This window comes from Canis aureus, chromosome 20 (assembly GCF_053574225.1).
Source record: "Canis aureus isolate CA01 chromosome 20, VMU_Caureus_v.1.0, whole genome shotgun sequence".
NCBI lineage: Eukaryota > Metazoa > Chordata > Mammalia > Carnivora > Canidae > Canis > Canis aureus.
The window spans coordinates 43958912-43980151 of record NC_135630.1 but is presented as its reverse complement, the minus strand read 5'-3'; the positions used below and the strand labels follow the sequence as shown (position 1 = coordinate 43980151).

Below are 21240 nucleotides of genomic sequence, written 5' to 3'. Positions count from 1 at the left end.
AACTTTAAAATTAGAAATAATTTTAGATTTATAAAAGAGTCACAAAGATGTTACGGAGAGTTCCGATACATCCTTCATCCAGCCTTCCCTGACATCTCATGGAGATAACCGGGGTGCGTTTGCCCAAACTCCGAGATTACTAGGTATTAAAGCTCCAGGCTCCATTCCAATTTTCCCAGCTTTCCCACTGAATATCTTTTTTTCTCTTCCAGGATCCAGTCCAGAACACCATGTTGCATTTAGTCCTCTGTCTCCATAGTCTCCAACCTGTGACAGTTTCTTGCTTGTTCCTTGCCTTTCGTGACCTTGACACGCGTGAAGAGTAGTGCTCAGGGCAGAAGTTTTGTACACTGTCTGTCAATGTGGGTTTGTTCAGTGTTTTTTCAAGATTCAGCTGTGGTTATGGATTTTTTGAGTAGAACACCAAGACCCGTTCTTTTCGTCAGGTCACATCTTATCAGGAAGCGCATGATACCGTCATCACTTATTAATGGTCTTCCTAATCTTGATCACTTGTCTAAGATCACTCACCAGACCACTCCACTCAAAAGTCACTCTTTTCCCCCTTTCCATCCTTATTTGTTAGATACCAGCCCACAGTGAAGGAATTAAGCCGCACCTCATGGAAGAAGGATTAGCAGAGGATCTGGGGACATACGTTAAAACCACCATTGATCAGTATTCTAGGGGAGATGCTTTGATGCCTTGCAGATATCTTGTTTCCAGGGAGGTGATTTTTCAAATGATTTCGTTCAGTTTTGAAGCCAGGAAAACAGGCCATGTCTTCCTTCTTCCCATCTTTCTGGCATTAGGCTAGTGGATTTGGGTAATAAGATGCTTAAGGAATCAGTTCTTTTGTATCTTGATGCTTTATCAGATTTCTGCTGGAAGTTGCGTTTTAATATTGGAGAGAATCTGGAGGCTGTGTCTCATGGGAGTGATGCACGGGAGCACTAAGCTGAGGAGGATGGTGGGCCCTAATGTCATAAGATAGCGGTGCTGGCTTTTGCATGTGTGACTCACTCATTTGCTTGCAAAGTTAAGGTAGAAACTTATAGGAAGTGCTAAGATAACGTCAATAGCAGACTATATTTTTAGATGCCTTTTCCCCACCTTGAAGCCTATATTTGAACGTCTAATAGCCTTGTGTGAGTTTAAGGAAAAAACATGGTTTTAAGTCGCTTTAGCCATAATTGACTGTGCGGCCGATTCAGTGGGCTCTGTGTTGAAGTGCTCGTAGTCACGTGGTGTACTTACATGTTCCCATATTCTCCAGCTGCTTTTTGAATGATTTATGAAAAACTACACATAGCATGCCCCGTTTATAGCATTCTGACCAATTACGTTATTGATCAGTGATTGCCAAACATTTTGGCAGAGGAGTGTCAAGGGGAATCTCCAATAAGAAAAAGAAATAGTTTCCAAGGGAATGTAATCTGGTTTTGATCATCTTGTCCAATTCCCGGTGACACAGGTAACTGCCCTATGAGAATAAGCAAGATACTCCCACCTGGTGGCAGCATACCCAACTGATTATTTGTTCTGGGACCAAAGGTGATCTTGAAGGCAAGTGGTTTGCAGATCATCTATTCAAGCAGGAGGTGAACTGTTGAAATCTGGAACTTTCTCTCCTAGGATGATTTCCTGTTCAGCGTCTCCATTTTAAGCGGGATCCTTTGCAGCATCCTGGCTGTGTTGAAGTTTATGCTGGGGAAGGTTCTGACCAGCAGAGCACTCATAACAGACGGTGAGTTAAGGCCAATGTGCCTGATCCCCGGTGGCTGAGCTCACGGTGAGGGAAGATGCTTCTCAGGGCCTTGTCCTGCAGAAAAGCTCAACAATTTGGTATCTGTTCCTCACTGTCCTCCCCCTCCCCAGGCTGTTTAGTGATCCTCAGGGTTCCCATGTCAGGACAGATGTCTTGCACCCCGGGAAGATAATAAATTTCACGAATCACTTGCACTCTGACCTCTTAACAGGGGGGATTGGGGTTCCCCAGCCTGTGGTGTCTGTTAACAGTACAGAGTCCCGAGCCTGACCCCTGAAGATTCGGATTCTGCGAGTTTGAGGTGGGACCCAGGAAGCCCTGATTATACCAGCACCCCCGTCCATGCCAGGCACACGGAGATTTGATGCTGCCTCCATGGCCAATCTGAGGGGCCAGGACACAGTGTCACAGGGTCCAGGGAAGATGGGCCTTGTAGTGTCTAGCACTCCTGCGGGACCTTTTGGGCACCAGCTCTCTGGTCTTTCTCAAGTGCCACTTCGAGCAGGGCCTGCTGTTTGCTTTCGCCCCTGCAGGATGGCCCCTTCCTCCCTGGGCTGTGGAGGCCATGGGCCCATATGAAACCAAAGCTTTCTAAGCAGTAAAAGCTGCTCAAAATAGTAAAAGGATCGGTGACTGGGACTGAGCCCTCCTCTTCCCTGCTCTGCCTTCAAGCAATGCGCGGGCCCCTGTGTGGGTGCTGGGTGGCCCAGGCAGCTCCTCGACTCCCAGGGCAGGCTGGGTGAGGGCAGGGTTCGGCCCTCCCTCGTGGGGTCCCGGGTCTGCTGCGGTCAGAGCGGGATGCCGCGGCAGCGCGGGGCCGGCTGGGGTCTACGGAGTGGTAGGTGCCTGGCGCTGTTAGGTGCCACGTTAGCTCCCGCTGCACCATCAGAACCACCTCGTTGAGGTTTCTGTCTCGTAAACCTGAATTTATAAGGCCCTTGCTTTCACCCAGAGCCAGATCAAAAGGACGTGTGGCTCCGTCCCCCGAGAAGGCCGCACGCAGGCCTGAGGCCACGGCCCGTGCCAGTCTTGGAGGCCTCTGTCACCCACCGAGACGCCGTGGCCTTCTAGGCAGTTTGCATTAAGCCAAGCCTAGTACAGGGTCCCATCGGAGCCCGGCCTGTGTGGGTGCCCTCGCCGATCGGGGGGCAGACCCAGAATCTGAGGAGGAGTGTTCATTCCCTGTGATCTCTGTGATCTGGTGTTTTTTAACCCGGGAAAGAAAAGGCCTCCTTTGGACACGGAGTCCTCCTTTACGTGGGGGTGAAGAGCTCAGGGTCGCTTGGCCGAGAGCTGATGGCTGGCCGGGCATTAGCCGGGTGTCTGGGTGTGGGCTCCCCAGCCACCCTTGAGGTCCTGCAGTGCTGCTCGGAGGGACACTGCTCTGCTGGGGCCCTGCAGGCTGAACAGAGCAGAGGCCTGGCCGGGCCGTGGCTTCCCCAGCCGTGCGTCCACGCCTCCCTCTCCGCGTCTCTTCACCTGGGACCCAAGGGCCAGGGAGGGCGGGCCCGGGGGAGGCTGCACCCAACAGCACAGCTCCCCGGGCTCACCTGTTCCAGTCCTCATTTGGGCCCCTGAGTCAGAAAATCTGAGCTGGAGAACATCAGCATGTGTCTAGTCCCTTGACTACAGTGGAGACACAGGGGGCGCCCCCCCAGAAGCCTGGGTGTGGGCTCAGCAGTCAGGCCCACCCTCTCCCACCACGAGGGGGGCTCGGAATGAGGGTCCCCTGCCTTGCCTGGTGGTCTGTCTTCACATTCAATAGTCGACGTATTAAGTTTCTATTTAGGCTTCTGTGTCCTTCTAACCTACCATTTTATGTGGCTTATGGAGAAGACCACAAGGAGAAGTAGGTTTTTGCGGTTTTTTTTTTTTTTTTTTTTTTTTGATTAATAACGTCTGACTTTATAATTTTCACACACAAAACCGGCTACACACAAGCAGTGTTCCCATTACAGTCCTGAACCAGAGAGAGGTCATGACAAAGGGAAGTGGATGGTTTGAGTGGAAACTGTCCCACCCACAGGCGGAAAGCGGGGTTGGGGAGCCATCCTGGGGATCATAGAGAGTCTGGGGTGTCAGAGTGGCACAAGGGGTGAGGGGCTTGGGCAGACCCTGCAGGACATCAGGTCTACAGTGGGATTCTGGATGTTCTGTTAAATATTTAATACATAAGGTGACACGAATGGTGTTTTCTAAAGAGCCCTCTAGTGGTCAAGGTGGAAGACAGAGCCCAGGGAAGGAGAGCAGGAGCGAGAGAAGTGTGGGGAGCAGAGGGCGCCGTGGGACAGTGTGAGGGCAGAGGGTGGAGGGTGGCAGGGACCTTGAGCAGGGCTCAAGGTCGAAATGTCGCAGGGGTTGATGAGAGAGCCCCTGAAAGGGCAGAGAGCACTGCTGCAAAGAGCAAAGGCAGCCGGTGACCCCTCCCCAAGCCTGTTACCCATGAGGGGCCCTTGCAGGGTGGGCCTTGCTTGCTGGGGGTGCCCGCAGGCCACGAGCAGGAACTACAGCCTCCGCCAGTTGTGTTCTCTGAGCTCCCAGTTGTACTCATCCTTCGGTGAGCAGATCCACGTGTAACTATCTCCTCTCTCTCCTCCGGGAAGCGGGGGCAGGATGGGGCTCTGAAGCCAGGCCCGCCTATAATCTCAGGGGCTTTCTGAGAGGCTGGCTCCGGAGGGCACCCCGTGGCCGCCTCCCTGGGACTACCCCTCTCGTGGTCTGGCCCAGGGCTAGGGGTCAGCCCGAGGGCTCCTCTCCAACAGGGAAGCAAGCTCAGCCAACTGCTTCCCGTGCAGGGAAGGAGGGGGACAGGCCTTCTCCGTCACCTGGGGTGGTGGCCCTTCCCACGCTGAGGCTGTGTGTGAACTGGGCCAGGCTGACTCCTCCAGACCCTTTGTCCCCGGGTCGTGTCCTTACAGCCGAGAAGCAGACCTTCAGGGAAAGGGGGGTGACGGGCTGATTCCAGATGCTCCCGCTCCGTGCCATGGTGTGTGGTTGATCTCGTCCCATTCGGTGTTGGGGTTTTGAATATTCAGGCAACGTGAGGCTTTTGCTGTCAGCCCCAGGCCCACGTCGGCTTTGGGTTAGCAGGTAGGTTGCTTCTGCACAGCAAGCTCATGGTGCCGTCAGACAGGGGAGGACTGTGGAGAGGTCCTGGGGGAAGTTCTGACGGGGAGCCAGCTGCTGGGCTCTAGAGCCGCCTGCGGCCTGCGTGAGTGGGGAGCAGGAGGGGGGGTTCTGGGCCCACTCTCCGCGTTCCCTCAAGTTCTGGAACCCTAAGAGCCTGTGATGGTTTTCAAGCACATGAAAATTTTTAATTAGAACGTTCTTTCTGGGTAAAATGTGCTTGATTTTACAGGCCCCCCCCCCCCCCCCCCCCCCCCCCGGTCATTACGGTCAGAGCGGTGGAGCCTCTAATCAGGATGGCCTGTGATGTTCCCTTGCGTTCTCACACTGACAATAGCATCTACTCTTTCCGACAGCTCTGGTTTTAACCGGCGGATGGGGACCAGCTGTGAGCCTGGGTGGGCGGGCACAGCACCCAGAAGTGAGTGGCCGGTAGGGCTCTGTTTGCCCTCGACCCCCTCTGCTGTGGGTTCAGATGGGGGGTCTGGGGGGCATTGCTGTGAGCGCGGGGTTCATGCGGAAAGGCTGGCTGGGAAGGCTCTAAATTCTGAAGGATGTGGCACAGCAGGTCCAGAAGGGCCCCCTTGGCCCTGGGTGCTCGGCCCATGTTCCTCTGCACGCTTACGAGAGGTCAAGCTGACTTGGGTCAGGCTCTGTCACACGCAAAGGTGAGTAGAGCCCAAGTGGTGAGCTAGCTGCTGGCCGGGCTGGGGCTGGCAGAGCCGGGTGACTTGGTGGGGCTGAGTGGACACCTAGTGGCTGCTGGAGGGGACGCTCACCTGCTCTCTGCATCCTCCCTGAGCTCACGGGCTTCCCTGAGGGCTCCAGCCGCCCCCCATAAAGACGAGCGGGGAGCAAATGGTGGCAGTGGCCGGCTCCTTGTCTTCCCCTTGTTTCTACTCACCCTGAAATAAAATTCCCCCAACGTGGAGAAGGCCCAAGACGTACACTAGCCCAGGTGGCCTGTGACAGAGGAATGGACGCTGCCGGTGCTCTTGGTGGCCTTCTGGGAAAAGCTGTGTGCAGAGCCCCCCGCCCCCCAAGAGGACTATTTTGATTCTGTGTGTTAAAAAAGACAGGAAGACTCCAGGGACGGCCAGGATGCCAGCTCCTCAGCCCGGGAGAAGGGCAACTGGGTCCTGATGGATCAGAGGACAGGAGGGAAACCGGCCGCCCCCCTTGGCAGGGAGCTGTGGGTGCAGAGCTGAGGATGGACTGCGGAGGACGAGGCCGTGGGCTGGGCAGAGAGGGAGGAAGTGCAGCGAGCTCCGTGAGCCGGGGCTGGGACGGACTCAGTGGCACAGAGCGGCCCCTGCCGTGACGAGCGGCTGCAGGTGGCCCAGGATGCTCTCGGTACGTGGGTTTGGAAGGGTCGGCTGCGGGGGCCACGTGCGGCGCGGAGACCGCGAGGATGCGGAGTTCCCCCTCCGTCCCGAGACGGGGAGCGTGCCGAAGCCGCGCAGTCAGGCTCGCAGGCGCCCTGGGGCGAGGGGGGCCGGCCTGTCCTCGCCTCCACGGTTACAGGTGGAGATGTGGGGGGAGCCAAGGCGGCCACTCAGGGCCCCCCCAGCGAGCTCCCAGCCAGGCTGGACAGCCATCAGGGGAGGCCTCGGGCTGAGGGGCGGAGGTGCGCGCTGTGGGTGGCCGCAGGGATGGCCCAGCTGCGGCGCAGGTGCAGGCCACACCTGGAAAAGCCCTCGCAGCTGCTGGCTCCCCAGGAGTCCGGCCTCCCTCTCCCAGGATGTGGCCCCCGGGTGGGCGGAACGCGGAGCTGTTGGCCTTTCCCAGGCTCCACCACCTTTATTCAGGGGAAGCTGGGTTGGAAGCCACTGGCTTGAACCTCGACAGACCGCAGAAGGGAGTGGGGACGTTGACCCTCCAGGGAGCCGCAGGCTGCGCCCTGCAGTTGAGGCCTGAGCCTCCCCTGGGCTCTGAACCTGCCCCTCAGAGGTGGTGCCTCCAAGGGCCTCGCCACAGGCCCCGCCTGGGCTGGGAGGCCCTTTCTCTCGGGTCCCATCAGCCTGGCTCCTGCTCATAGGAGCTCTCGGACACAGCTGAGGCCATGTTCTAGGCCCTCCTTCCCTCCATCTATTAATTCATTAATTAATGCGGTAATCACCCGAGCCCCCTGAGACGTGCCAGCCACTGTTCTGGGGCTTGGAATACAGCGAGAGGGACAAAACCCCTGTCCTTAAGCTGGTGCTTCTAGTGGGAGAAGAAAGAGATGTTTGTAAAAAGAAAAATAGTAAAAACACCATGTTAGGAAGTGAGGCTCCCTGGAGACCAACCAACAGCAAGAATGAGAAGGTAGGAGGGTGAGCACGCGTAGGAGGAATCACTTCGGGGCTCTGAGGGTTCAAGCCGGGAAGGAGGCAGCGTGGGAGCCCGGGGAAGGGCTGTGCGGGCTGCGGGGGGTGGGGGCAGGAGGGGCTGCTCCTGTTGGTCTCGAAGTTTGGATGTTCCTCAGACTTGGGCAGCTTTCCTAGGGGAGGTCTTTAGCTGCTGTGTAGGGCGGGCGGGAGATGTGGGCAGGGGGGAAGCAGGGAGGGTTCTCAGGCCGTCGCAGGGGTGCAGTCAAGGGGCAGGTGCGCCGGGGTTGGGTGCTGAGCTGGGGAGGGCACAGCGGGTAAGCACTACTTGCCAGACTGGTGAGATCTGGGGTGTGAGAGATGTCAAGGGTGGGCTCTTAGCTTTTTGGCCTCGGCAGCTGGGTGGATGGTGGCGGCGTTTACAGAGAAGGTAGTGAGAGGGTGAGGTGTTCGGGGGCAGAAATTAAGATTTTGTTCGCTTTGAATATGTTCAGTTTGAGATGCTTATGAGCGGGTCCGCAGCTCAGCAGAAAGGTGGGGCCGAAGGGCGACTTCGGTGTGGGGAGGGCGGAGGGGTTCCCACCATTGCACAGGCCCCCCCCCCCCCCCAGGGGAGAGAGGAAGGATCCAGCAGCGGGGACTGGGAAGGGGTGGCTGGAGGGGAGAGGCGCCAGCCAGCCATGCGAAGAGGGGCCCCGGTTATGAACCCGGGCGGGTGGCAACATGCCCACTGGTGACCTCAGGGCGGGGGAGCCGGGCTGCATGGGGGACACGGCTCTTCCGAGAGTTGTGAGGGGCTGCAGAGGTGTGTGTGCGTGGGTGGGGGTGTGGGTGCCGTGGGTCCAGGAAGGAGACTGAGGAGGTGGAGGGGCGGCTTCTCCCAGGGCGAAGCTTCAGGAGCAGGAGTCCAGGCACAGGGATGAAGGGGGGGGCGGGGGGGCGCTCCCCAAGGGCACGGCATCGCCTGCAGCCGGAGCGCGGGACGACGGTGTCGGCGGAGCCCACGGGAGGCTGCACCCCAGTCCAGAGCAAGGGGGTGTACCCCGGCCTCGCCCCCGTGCTGACGCTGCTCTTCACCTAGACCCTGCCCTCGGGGAGCCCCGGCTCCGCCCCGTGGCCCCGCATCAGCATCCCTTAGCTCCAGCCCCGTTCCGGTGGCCTTTTCTGCAGCCTTGTCACAAATTCTAGGCTTGGCGTGTCCTTTCCTGGAGTGGAAGGATGTGGGGGCCGGCGGGGCCCGGCGGACCGTCCATCACTGCGCTCCACCTGTTGAAGTCGCCCAGGGTGTGACTGTCCTGTGCGGACACTGGCCTGGACCCTGCAGATTCAGCAGGGGGGGAAGCCCGGGTCGTGGGGGCACACCTGGCCTTTGGGTCGCCTCGCTGGTGGCCAAGAAAGTCCTCCTGGCCCTGCCGTCAGCCTCTCTCTGCCGTTTCTCCAGGCTTTAACTCCCTCGTGGGTGGCGTGATGGGCTTCTCCATTCTTCTGAGCGCGGAGGTGTTCAAGCATAACGCGGCGGTCTGGTACCTGGACGGCAGCATAGGTGTGCTGATCGGCCTCACCATATTTGCCTACGGAGTCAAGTAAGTTCTCCTTTTGTCTCTGCTTCCCCAGGGGCCGGGAATGCTCGGTTGGCCACTCCTGACAGTCACACCTTGCACCTGGAACCTTTCTGAGCCCGGGTGAGGTCAGGTGACTAGAAAAGCCCCCAGCAGGGGCCCGGTATTATTGTAGTGGGCAGTGTTTTACTTTTGTCTGCCTTTCTTTTATTTTAGGATTTTATTTATTTATTCATGAGAGACACAAAGAGAGGGGCAGAGACATAGGTAGAGGGAGCAATAGGTTCCCTGCGGGGAGCCTGATGCGGGACTCGATCCCAGGACCCCGAGATCACGACCTGAGCCAGAGGCAGATGCTCAACCCCTGGCCATCTAGGTGCCCCAAGGCACTGGGTTTTTAACTGTTAAAGGGCTTCCTGTGTTCCATGAGGACAGCTATAATAAGAGGGATGGACAGTAAGGGTTGGCCAGCATGAGGAGACATTAGAACCCTCAGACGTTGCTGGTGGGATGTACAATGGGACGGCACCTTTGGAAATAGCCGAGTAGCTCCTCAGCATGTTAAATGTTGGAGTCCCCACTTGACCCAGCACTGTCACTCCTGGCTACCTGTCTACTCCGGAGAAGTGAAAATACAAATTCACGTACTGACTTGCACATGAACGATCACAGCGAAATTACCGATGGTAGGCAAAAAGCAGACACAACCCAAGTGTCTGTTAACCGATGAATGGATAAACATAGTAGAGCCACAGAGTAGAATATTCCTCAGCCCCTCCCAAGAATGAAGCGTTGCTCCATGCTACAACGTGGATGAGCCTCAAAAACAGGTACCAAGTGCAGCCAGGCACAAAAGGCCACTTGTTACATGATTCCACATGGAGGAAATATCCAGAATAGCCCAAAAAGTAGATCAGTGGGCCTCAGGGGAAGATGGGGAATGTCTGCAGGTGGGATTGGGGTTTCTTTTTGGGGTGATGGAAATGTTCTGGAATTAGACGGTGGTTATGGTTTGTACAACCTGTGAATTCAGGGAGTTGTTCACTCTAAAAGGTTGAGTTTTATGGCACATGAATTACAGTTTTCAAAGAGCCTTCTGTTTACTTCCCCCAGTGCTCAAGCCCCTGGGCCACAGGGGGTCCATGTTGGGGTGACCTCTGTGCTTCCGTTTTGCAGACTCCTCATCGACATGGTGCCCAGGGTGAGGCAGACCCGCCACTACGAGATGTTTGAGTGACAGTGGCCAGCGGGGCCAGAGCCCGCTGCTCTGTGTCCGCAGAAGACCGTCAGGACGACGAGGTTTCCACACAGGCAGATGGTGCCAATATTTCACTGAACATCCAGTTTCTTTTTTGGAAAGTTTGTGTTCATGGGAACAAGGTCTGCCCGGCAGGTCAGTCTGCGCTGTTCCCCTTTGCTCCACTGCCCCCCGTCAACCATTGTTAGGACAACGCGCACGGGAGCGGGGACAGGTCTCCCCACCTCCAGCAAGAACTGACCTTTTCTATTTTCTGGAGTAAAAAAAAAAAAAGATTCTTGTGGGTAGGGTAAGATCTCTGCTTGGCAGAAAGTTCCCCTGTGGTGCTCTCAGCCTGAAACGGATAGCAACCGAGCCGACCCACCTCCGCGGGACTCCCCGTGGCCCCCCGGCCACCTCCAGGTCCAGAGTCTCTTATCTCCTGGCAGATTTTAAGGGAAGACCATACCTTTCGTCCCTCACCCCTTTACATACCCAGATCCATCAGTCCACATCACTTTCTAATTTCTACCAAGGTACTTCATTAGTTTCATACTGTTTTACTAATCCTGAATCTAAACAGATTTGTTCAAAAGGAGACCATTCTATTTTTAAAGTACTTAGTGATACTCGTATGAGCTTTGCATGGTTGAACTAAGCACATGACCCTTTCTTGTACATTCAGAACCTGAACATACATGTAAAAACAGGATCCATTTTTGAGAGATGTGAAACTACAGTTTATTTGTAATAAATAATTATATAATCTATCCATATATGCATATATCTATATGCTGTGTTAAGTGGTAATGGTACATTACAGTCTGTTAGAGATGGCTTGCCCCTCCAGGAACAAGATGTTCTCTGTTCATGTAACGTTAGGTGTAGATTCCGTACAAATGTTCCCCCGTCACACAACATTCTGTACCTCCGGCACTGCTGCCTGTCCAGGTGACAGTGTCTGACCAATAAAGACCTTTACCTGTTTTGTATGGTACGGGGAGGTTATCTTGGAGCGTTGTGGTCACTGTGCCGGGCAGGTTTTCTGTTGCCATGGAAGGGGTCCCTACCCTGGTGCCTGGGGGTGGTGAGTGGGGAGACCCCGAAGGACCGTCCTGATGGGCGCTGCAGGCCCTGTGAGGGGCAGGGGCTGCACATTCATTTGGTGGTGCTTGGGACTGCGGGATGATGCTCCTTGGGCCTTGCCCCCTGCCCCCCTTGCCTCTGCTCCCAGGGGCCTGTCTCTGGCTAGCTGAGGGGAGGTGGTTCGTTCTGAGGGGTCACTAACCTTGATTCAATCCGACACCTCCTGCGTGGCTTCCTCCAACAGCATTTTGAAGAATGTTCCAAGGGATACGGATACATCACATGGAAGAAAGGGTTGGTTGACTGACTATATGAGCAGGTCTGGGAAATGCAAGATTCAATAGATTTCTTTCCTCACGGTGTCTAGCATACAGTACAGAAGCTTAGGGAGGGGAAGCTAATGGTGTAGTGCCCTCCCAAATTTAAGCACTCGAGTTTTCTCTGGCACTTTTAGGGACTTGTGTCCCACAGATGCATGATGGGAACTGCGGGGTGTCTGCATTCCAGGCAGGCAGTAGCTGCGAGTTCTGGCCTCATGGAGGCTGGCCATGGCCCTCCAGCATTACCTCAGACAAGCCTTTGGTGTGGGCATGGATGTGACTGTCCTTTCTGGGGCATCTCCTACCCCCCCAAAAAAGCCCACTTACCCCAATCCACTTTCCAATTCCATTCCCTTGTAGGTGACTGCAGGACAGGGGAAGTGCTCTGAAATTAGCATGGGTGGGTGCCACATAAGGGAATGAATCCATGATCCTAAAACCTTTCTCGCCCCACTCCTTAAACGTACCTTCTCATCAGCATTTCCCGCGGGGCGTTGGCACATGGATGCCATGTCGTCGGTGGACGCCAGCATCGGGGGATGCAGCTGGGTTTGTGCTGCAGGTGACCCCACACCCAACCCAGACCCCCCCAAAAACCACTGCCACTTGTCACACAACAAAAGTTTATTGAAAAATAAAGTTCTCCCTAGTTTTCTCTACAACACTGGCAAACAAAGCAGTGTTCTCTATGCAGGTACAGTACATTTGGACAGCGACACCTTATTTGCAGGATCCTGCACTACTTAACCCCGGAAGTGAACAGTAGAAAATGGTTGGACCAGGAGCTGTTTGAAGACACACACGCAAACGGCCGTTAGCTTAAGGACATCAAGGCTGTGACAGCAACTACAGTAGAAAGGATGTCACCATCTCCTTTGGCATCGATAGTTCTGCTCTTGTCCTGTTAATACGTGGGCATGACAGTGAGCCAAAGCCTGCTCCATCTTGGCTCCGGCGGAGGTGGCGGACTGCGCGGAGTTGCTGTCCTGCTGTTCCAGCAAGGCTTTCAGGGCCTGTGCCACTGGCCACTGTCTGAGCTCGCACTACTGCCTCCGCCCCCCCGGTCACCCCCCCGCCCCAGGAGCACACAGCTGCCCTCTGCTGCTCCTCACCAGCGGCCCGGGGGGGTGGGGGGGTGGTCCTAAGGTGCCACAGAATCTGGGGTGAGAGGGAATGATGCTCTGAAGAAGGTGAATTCCAACCTTACATCCACAAACACATAAGACTGCGGATTCGGCTAAAGAATCCGAAGGAACTTAGGAAGAACCCGGACTCCAGCACACTCCTCCATATGCCCAACTGCAGCCCATCCAGAATAGTGCCAAGTTAGGAGATAAAACTCTACAACAGGGAAGAAAGAGGCTAAAACCCCAAGAAAACAAAAAGCAAATAGTATTTCGGTGATTTGAGGAAACCTCACTGAACCATGAGCAGCCTCCTGGGAGTGGTTCTGAAGACACTGCACCCCTTGCCCCCCCATTGCTCCATTTGGGTGGTGGGATAGCCTTGGGGTCCCCAGCTAGCCGAGCTGGCCTGGGGGAGGGGTGGGTCTTCTCAAGGAATGGGTTCAAAACAAACACGTGACTGCTAACCAGCCCAGGGTCTGATCCCTGTGGGTTGGACTGTGGAGGGGCTGCCCCGCCAGCAGGGACCAGCAAAGGGACTTACTGGGGAATGAGAAAGTCACCTGGTCAAGCCTTTCTCCTCAAAATGCAGAAAGTCTTATTCCATTTCAGAGGAATATAGATAACTTTGATGTGAGGGGTACAGTCTGTCAGAGAACTTAATTTCTAGCTCAGAAAGTCCTACAAAGAAGAACCCTAAAATGGTCCAGAAGACATCAGTGGGGCGAGGTCAAGCACGTGGGTCACCCTTTTCATCTCCCGTTCACAAATTCTTACAGCCTAGTTTCATCAGGCCTATTTGCAAATCAGTGCATTCAGGGATACAGTAACATTTCAACCAGCAGGATGGGCATGGGACTTGGACATCCTAAATCAGAAATTCCTACAACACTCCATCAACTTGGAATAGCATTTTCATATAGGTATTACTTAGTTCTTTATTTCTCAAATTTTATGAAACGCTAATAATAACAATATTTAACATTTACGAGGGTTTACTATGTGCCAGACACGGCTAAACACTGAATCCTCACAAAAACCCTAGGTGCTAAGAAAGCTAGGGTAAGTTTTTTTTTTTTTTTGCACCCAAGACTATACAGCTAATTTGGCCTTTAGCTATAAAAACATAAGTTTCCAGTTTTTGTTGAAGCCAACGAGCATGAAAGAACTCATCCTCAGCTTTAGCAAATTCCCACCTCCCTAAAGAAATCTGAATCTACATCCGTCCATCCATCTTTTCACAGGGAGGGGCTCTGCAGCCCTACAGGGATGGGATGGATAGGATTAGAATGAAGCCAATGTGGAAATTATAATATTTTAAAATAAATACAGTAATCCAGGCTTGGGATAGGAACATAACCGAGCCTGTCGTTAAAAAAAAAAATTTTTTTTAAATCAAGGATTTGGGGGGGGGGGGCATTGGTGAGGGTAGTACTGTCCCAAAGATATACACAATCTAGGTCAACCACCTTGGAGAATTGGGGTGGCCTACCTTGGTCTGGTCTCAAAAGCACAAACCCACCTATACACAGCATATGGTTTTATCACCTCTACTGAACCCTGTGTTCCCTAAGGAAACAACAGGGGTGCATATGCTTCCCCCTTATGATAATCAGATCGAGTTTTGGGGTCAATGCTACTAATGAACTCAGTGGAGACAGTTCTCTTCCAGTGCAACCTCTCAGATGGCACTGGTCTTTTGTCCCAACCACATGTCACCAAGTACCTGGGTTGCAGGGAGCCCAGGCCTGTTGGCACACGGGCAACCAGCAGTCCTCAGATCCAAAAATGTGGAGCAGCCTGGGAGGGCATGGGGGGGCCGGAGGAAGCCAGCCCTTCTCTTGGGGGTTCTCATGGCCTCACGGGGGTGAGGGAGCACATATGCTGTGGCCCAGGGCCTGGAGGGCACTTCTGGTGCCCAGCCAGAGCATCTATGGTGACACAAAGATATGTCCTATCTTCAAACGGGAGGAGTCTATGATCTTCCTTAAATGGTTCCCACCTTCTAAAAACCGACCCCAAAGAAAAGTGAAAAGGCACGTCAGAGAGACAATAAATACCAAAGAAACACTATTTCAAAACATAGAGAAAACACAAAAAAAGCAAACTAAAGCAGTGACAAAAAAACAAAAAAACAAAACAAAACCAATCCCGGCAAAAACGCAAAAAAGTGTCTCCATTTGTACATGTGCAAATCAAATTATATACACGAAATAAAGGAGGTTTTTACTGGCATTAGAAGAAGTGTGCTTCCCCTTTCAGGAGTTTTTACTTCTCAAAGTGTTTACGTTTCAAAGGAAAGCTTTCTCTCTTTTAATAAATTAGATAAATTTCTCTCATGTTTAAGAATTTAGGGTCACAGTGGGGGTAAATAAGCCAAATTTTACTTGAGAAAAAACAAAAACAACTTACAGACAAGGCAAGGTATGCTTAGGACACAGGAAGACACTGATCCTGACTCGGGAGTTCTGTCCCTGTGGAAATCATCAATTAAAAACTGGTTTAGGATTCTGTTCAGATTGGCAGCAGCAAAACCACCAAGGCTCCCGGATCCTACTGAGAGGCACCGTCCTCTCCCGGGGGCAGCCAGGAACTGTGCCCCCTCCACCCCGGGCAGATGGAGGCTCCCTCCCCAATTCCCTCTTGGGGGCCACTGACCAGATTTGGGCCAAGGTTGTGGTGGTCTGGGAGCCGCTATACGTTCGGTGTCGCCGCCTAATGCCCCAGACACCTGGAGTGTGCGTCTGCCCCGGGAGCAGCAGCTCTATGTGCAGAACTCGGGGTCCTCCTGGCCACTACTGGACTGGGGGGGGAGGCACAGGGATCCTCAAGTGCAGGAAAGTGTTCTGTTGGGCTGCTAGACCTGAGTCCTGACTAGAGGAGAGAATGGGGAGGGTGGGGAGGCCCTGAGCTCAGCAAACAGGCCAGTCACCAACAATCCCTGCAGCTTCTGGAACACCAGGCAGACACAGCATCTTTCTGGGAACGCTGCTTTGCAGCTTCCTTGCTCTGAGTCCCTGTGCTTACTGAAACAGCTCTGCAAAATGGGTTCATCTGGTCCTGTTAGAGTGATCGCGCGTCAGCCTGCCGGCTCCCCCTGCTGGCCCAGTGCCTGCATGACATCCTCACCTCTGGAAGCTTCCAGAAGAGCCCAGGAGAGGGCAGCAGTGACCCAGGAACTGCAGCCCTGGGAGCTCAAGGGAATTCCCACCACCTAGGGTGAAACCAGGAGACTCATTTCATAAGGAAAAGCTGTTCCTACCGACACGGAAGGCGGTTGTTTCTCCTACAGCAGGAATTACCCTTGCAAAACTCACACACACACACACACACACACACACACACACACACCCCACACCCCTTATCACCGAGATTCCCTTTGGACTTAATGCCCTTGCTGCTGGGCCCAGGCAGAGGGTGCTCTCAGCTAGTTCCTGAGGGGCCCCTGCTCATGCTCTCCCCGCACACGTGCTCAGGTCAGGGGTCACCTGAGGGGTGGAGGAGACCCCCGGCCGCTCCGCCTCACTCCCTTCACTCTCTGGGATTAGGGGTGAAATTCAGACCCACTGAGAGTCTAAGAAAAACCCAGGCTGGCTGTGCACTTGATAACTACTTCTGCACTGGGGGGCGGGGGGGCGAGAGGCAGGCACACCCTAACTTCCCACACCTAAGGGCTCCACGCGCCCTGTGGTCCTCAAGAGGCAGGATTCCCGACGTAGCTCACTTCCCGAAGGCCCTCCCGGCCAGGGGCCCTGCCGAACTGTCCTGGCAGACCGAGGCCGGGCTGGCCGTCCAGGACAGCAGGCGGGGTGCTGGGAAGCGCGGGGGGACCCGTGCGTGCCTCGGTGACCAAGGCGCTCCACGCCACCTGCGCGCGACGCTCCGCAAGAGGGAGAAGCGGGCTCGCGGTCACCAGCATGGAGATGCCAGGGGCTTCAAGGGAAACACACACACCAGCCAGAGCACGGACGCGCTGCTAGCACGGGGCTAGCGGGGGACCCCACGGCCCGGCTGGGCCAACCTGCCAGCTCAGAATGTCCCCCTCAGAGTATTCGTGCCTTGGGTAAGAGCCAGCATCAGACTCCAATTCTGTGCAAGACACACACGCACCCCCACAGGTGACAGGCCAGGACCGCACACCGTCCTGGCCTGTTCCTGCTCCCCCTGCCAACGTCAGGTCCGCTGAGAGCCTCATTCCCGGGACTCTGGTGACATCAGACATTAGAAGGAACAGAACACCAAGCCCACCGGTCTGGCGCGCAGCTCTGGTGGCGACACTGGTTCTCAGGGGCCAGCTTCATGCCTGTCCACACCCCAGCTCGGATAACCCTCCTCAAGGGTAAGCAAGCATGACGTGTAGTCCCGGGTTTCTACGTCCCTCCTTCCCGGGCCATCTGAGGGAGGGCGGATTTGCCACCAACCAGCCAATGTCAGTCACCCAATCCTGCGTTTCTTTGCTAAAGGGATCCTCATCAGAAATCAGGGCCAAGGGGTGTGTGTGTGTGTGTGTGTGTGTGTGTGTTTGAGGGCGGGGGAGGGGGGAGAGAATGAGATGGGAAGAGGAGGGGGAGGGTTGAGGAAAGGAGCTCTCACTGCAAAGCAGCCCCATCTTTGGTCCCCGGCTGGGCTCTCAGGATAACACAGGACTGTCCTCCCGAGCCCAGGAGCTACCTGTCCCCTAGCTGCCAGCTGTCAAGCACACACAACATTTGCTTTTGCTCTGCCACCGACTACTTGGAGGAGCTAGGTCCCCACAGCTGCCCTCAAGCGAGCCACCGGCCCCACAGTGCATCCTGTCTCCCTCCTGCTTCCTTCTGGAAGCAGACAGGAGTCATAATACAGTGAAGGTGGACAGTAAACAGTGGGAAATCAGAGAAACAAGACGTGTGATCAATCCCTCCTTGCCCTCCCCTCTTCCCCCTCCCTCCCTCCCAAATAAATAAGTTAATGGGGTTTAGGAATGTTCCCGTATAAAGTTCTTTCCGACCAGCTCCAATTCCTCCTCTGGTTCTGTTTTAAATGAATCTTGATACTCTCATTCTACCTCGGAGCAGCTGCATCGACACAGTCTCTTCGAGAAATAAAAATGAAGTTGTGCCAGGGAGAAGCCAGGCACCCGGCCTGACATCTGCTCATTCCGTTCTTGGCGGGGGGAGCTCAGCTGTGGGGCTCTCCCACCGCAGAAGGAGCGACACCACGTCGAAACCTCCCACCGTACAGTTCAGGCTCTGGCCAGAGTCCCTGAATGACACGTCGGGCCCCCTGGCGCTGCCCCAGTGGGGTTGGAGCCACTGTCCCCCCCGCAGAGTGAGTGTGAGGCCGAGCCACGGCCGCTATAGACAGTCTTTACAGAGAGCCACCTGGCCCTTGATGAAGTCCCGGCAGGGGCAGATCCTCTGGTGCCTGGGGTGGGCGCCCGCGCAGCTGAACAGCAGGAGGTCACCTTGAAACACACAGTGTTTGTTCTTGGGGTCGAAGGACGGCACCAGGATGTCCTTGGCCAGCTCTGAGCTTTGGCAGACCACCTCGTACCTGAAGAGGGAGAGAAAGGCATGAGGACTGGAGGTGCAGGGACTAGCTTGGTCACCGGCTCCCCCAGCCCACCTCCGGAGGTATGGGGAGCACGGACAGTTCACCTGCCCTCAAAAGGAACCGGTAGCCACCCTATGACATAGTGATTCCCCACCTCCAGGAGTCCAGGCTCGAGAAAGGGGTGTGTGTGTGTGTGTGTGAATGTGTTCGAGGCTGCTCCCAGAAACACTGTCCATAATGGAGGAAAAAAATGGCAATAACCCGAATTCTCACCAAGTGGGGAAGGGCTGAATAATTTGTAGCACATCTGCGCTTTTCGGAGGTCTGTGTGGCCCTTGAGAAAGCAGGAGGTAGAGATGCAAGAAGCACCTCGGAGAGCTCTTTGAGGGAGGCAGGCAAGTAACACAACGAGATGTAGAGTGGCTCAGCCTGTGTGTGTGCGCCCCGAAACAGGAGAGGGCTGCACCCTAAAGCCTTCACAAGGGTTACTCCAGGGGAGTGAGAACTGGGACAAAGGCGTACATTTATTTAAATGTTTTAAAAAATGTTTAATGTTTTTATTGATGGTTTAAAGATTTATGTGACATGGCCTCAGTCTCCCACTGGAAAGCCATCAGTGGTCTCCGGGGCCGGGGGCGGGGGGTCCCGGGCATCAGTCCACTGCGCCTCTGCAGTCCCTTGGTCCAGGGCAGTAGGCTCCCTCCCACCCCTTCCGGAGAGCTAAGTGCCTGAGGCTTGTGGACAGACAGCAGGACTCCTAATCCAAGCCCTGACTGCAGACCCGCGCTGCTACTCCTCTGTCATCCTCCCCCCACAGCTGAAAGGTCTGTGGGCTGCAGAGCCATGTGGCTGTGCTTCCTCAGGCTGGGGCCACCGCCTGTGCCGGCCTGTTAGCTCCAAGAAGAGCCGCGTACCCTCTCCTCTGGCCTGGGGTACACTGGTCCCACCCGCCCTGTGGCCCCGAGAGCAAGGAGGCCTCATCAGGTGTCTGGCATGCTATCCCAATGCCAGAGAAGAGAAGAAGCGGGGGTGGGGGGGGTGGGGGGAAGGTCCAGCCAGCCCTGAGTTTGAATCCTGACTTCATCTCTATGAGCCAGGAGACCCTGGACAAACGAGCGAGCCTCTCTCTGGTTCAGTTTCCTCTTCTGTGGAGTGGGGGGCAAATCATCCTGAACCCCTGCGGGAGCTGCAGAAATTAAATCAGTGCTTATAGAGCACTTGGCAGAGCGCAGCTCTGGGTAGGTATGCAATCAGCGGTAACCCTTACCCTTACTGCACATCGTCATTGTCACCATGGTCACCCAGCCCTGGATGCGCTCTGCGACCTCCCTCCCTTGCCCCATGCTGTGAATTTATGCACATGCCAAGCATCTCCATTTTGCTTTGTACACTTAAATCTCGATTCTTGCTGACAGGGTGGGGATCCAGATGGGGCACTCTAGGTTTCCTGCTGCCTCTGGAAAGCCTCCAAACGCTGGGTGGAAAGCACCATATTCCCTGTTACCCCTGCCCCCTCTTGTCTTCCTCCAGCCAACGAACTGCCTGGCCCACGCCTGCCCTTGCCAACACGAATTGGACAGTTCCCAGCACATCAGTTAGGGCTTCTAGTGAGTTCTCTGAGCCTGCCTGCCTGGCTCTTCATGCTCAGAGGGCAGCACCCACTTTTAGGGTGCTCCTGTAGTCACCAGCGAGCTCCCTCAAAGCCGTGACACCTCTGGTCTTGGTGTAGCAGCTGGAAGATGTAGGCACCCAGACAGATAAGGTCACAGACCATGAAAACAAGGACAGGAAGTGGGGATTTATGGATTTCTCTAAAAAAAAAAAAAAAAAAAAAAAAAAAGAGAGATTTGGGCTACCAGGTCCTTCACAGGATACCCCCACTGGCCTACTCACAGAAAGGGTTCTCCAGAATTCATCTGTGCCTTCCAGGTTTCTATATGGAACACAGCTTTAGAATAAAGGTGATGCTTAGGTTATTTCCTTATTTAGGTGAATTCTAGGACTTGCTCTGTCTTAACTCCAGCCACCTGCCGAGTACACGGCTACCCAGGGGTGTGGGAATCTCTACAACTCTCAGACCCACGGCAGGGGTATAACTGTCAGGAGCCATGAGGAAAGCCTCCTGCCCCTGGTGACCCAGCTGGCGCCAGGCACGTGTTCCCAGGATGTGAGGTCACGTGTACAAAGTCTGCGAACACATCTCCACGGAAGCCGCAGCAGAAGCAGCCTGGTGGGGAATGATGTCCAAAGACCACCACGAAGTGCTCAAGTAGCACTGTTCCCCAGAACTATACGTGACCTGTCACAGGGCAGCTCCCTGACGGTTCGGTCAACGTGGGGCTCTGGGCATATATGGCTCCAGACCCTTCTGGATGCCGTCCAACCGCCTGGCCCCCAGGGAGCTCCCCCTTTCATTAGTGTGCAGGTCCCTGTTTCACAGCCCTGGGCAGTGAGGAAGAGCACTGCGCTGTCCTTGCTGAATTAGGGGGCAAAAGTCAGGGGGTTGAGCTGATTTTCCCCAATTGCTGGAGTGCATCTGGGAACCAGCCTCCATGCACCAGCAGTCCTCACGCCCCACCGGGGGAGCCCTTGCCTTCTCAGAGCATGCGTGTTGTTGCGTCTGCTTCCCTGTTCTGTGATGTCTGTGTCTCTTTCACACACACACACACACACACTCCGCCACACATACTCTCACTCCCACCCAGAGACTCCTAGCACACTGCCGCTCCCCTTCTGTCCCTTCTGTAGGACCCTGCCATGCTGAACTCCCCCCAGCTGGCCTCTCACAGGATGGGAGGGGCTTCTGAGGCCAGCAGCCCTTGGTTTACATTTATAGCTCTAGACCTAGATTAAAAGGGCAAAGCCCCACCTCCCCATGGGGCTGCCGACATCCTGTGGGGATAGAAACAACTTATCCCTCCCTCCCAACAAGACAGACACAGGATGAACGGATGCAAGCAGGATCCCATCTACTGGTCTTACTCCTCCCTTCCCTGCCCCTGAGTTCCTCTCCTCCCTCACCCACCCTGCTCTGCTTATTCTGACCCTGAGTCCACCAAGTCCCCCAAACTCACTCGTGACCTGACTCAGGTGCCACAGCGCTCATGGTCTAGACTTCACGGTTTAGAATTCCCCATCTTCAAAAAGAACTGCCAAACTCAACCATTTCATATTTTAGA

General features: G+C 55.0%; 2 protein-coding genes across 7 annotated transcripts in view; one reads left to right on the top strand and one right to left on the bottom strand.

Annotated features, from left to right (window-relative positions):
- The window catches only part of TMEM163 (transmembrane protein 163), a 224648-nt gene extending 213652 nt beyond the window's left edge, over positions 1-10996 (top strand). The window contains 3 exon segments of the mRNA XM_077861496.1: positions 1636-1747; positions 8645-8786; positions 9939-10996. Of these exon segments, the coding sequence (XP_077717622.1) occupies positions 1636-1747; positions 8645-8786; positions 9939-9999 (315 nt within the window). The 3' untranslated portion in view covers positions 10000-10996.
- Positions 10997-12011: 1015 nt separating this feature from the next.
- MGAT5 (alpha-1,6-mannosylglycoprotein 6-beta-N-acetylglucosaminyltransferase) overlaps positions 12012-21240 on the bottom strand; it is a 345976-nt gene continuing 336747 nt past the window's right edge. For all 6 annotated transcript variants that reach the window (XM_077861486.1, XM_077861488.1, XM_077861487.1 and 3 more), the window contains one exon: positions 12012-18061. In XM_077861486.1, coding sequence (XP_077717612.1) covers positions 17863-18061 — 199 coding nt within the window. In that variant the 3' untranslated portion in view covers positions 12012-17862. The remainder of the gene's footprint in view (positions 18062-21240) is intronic.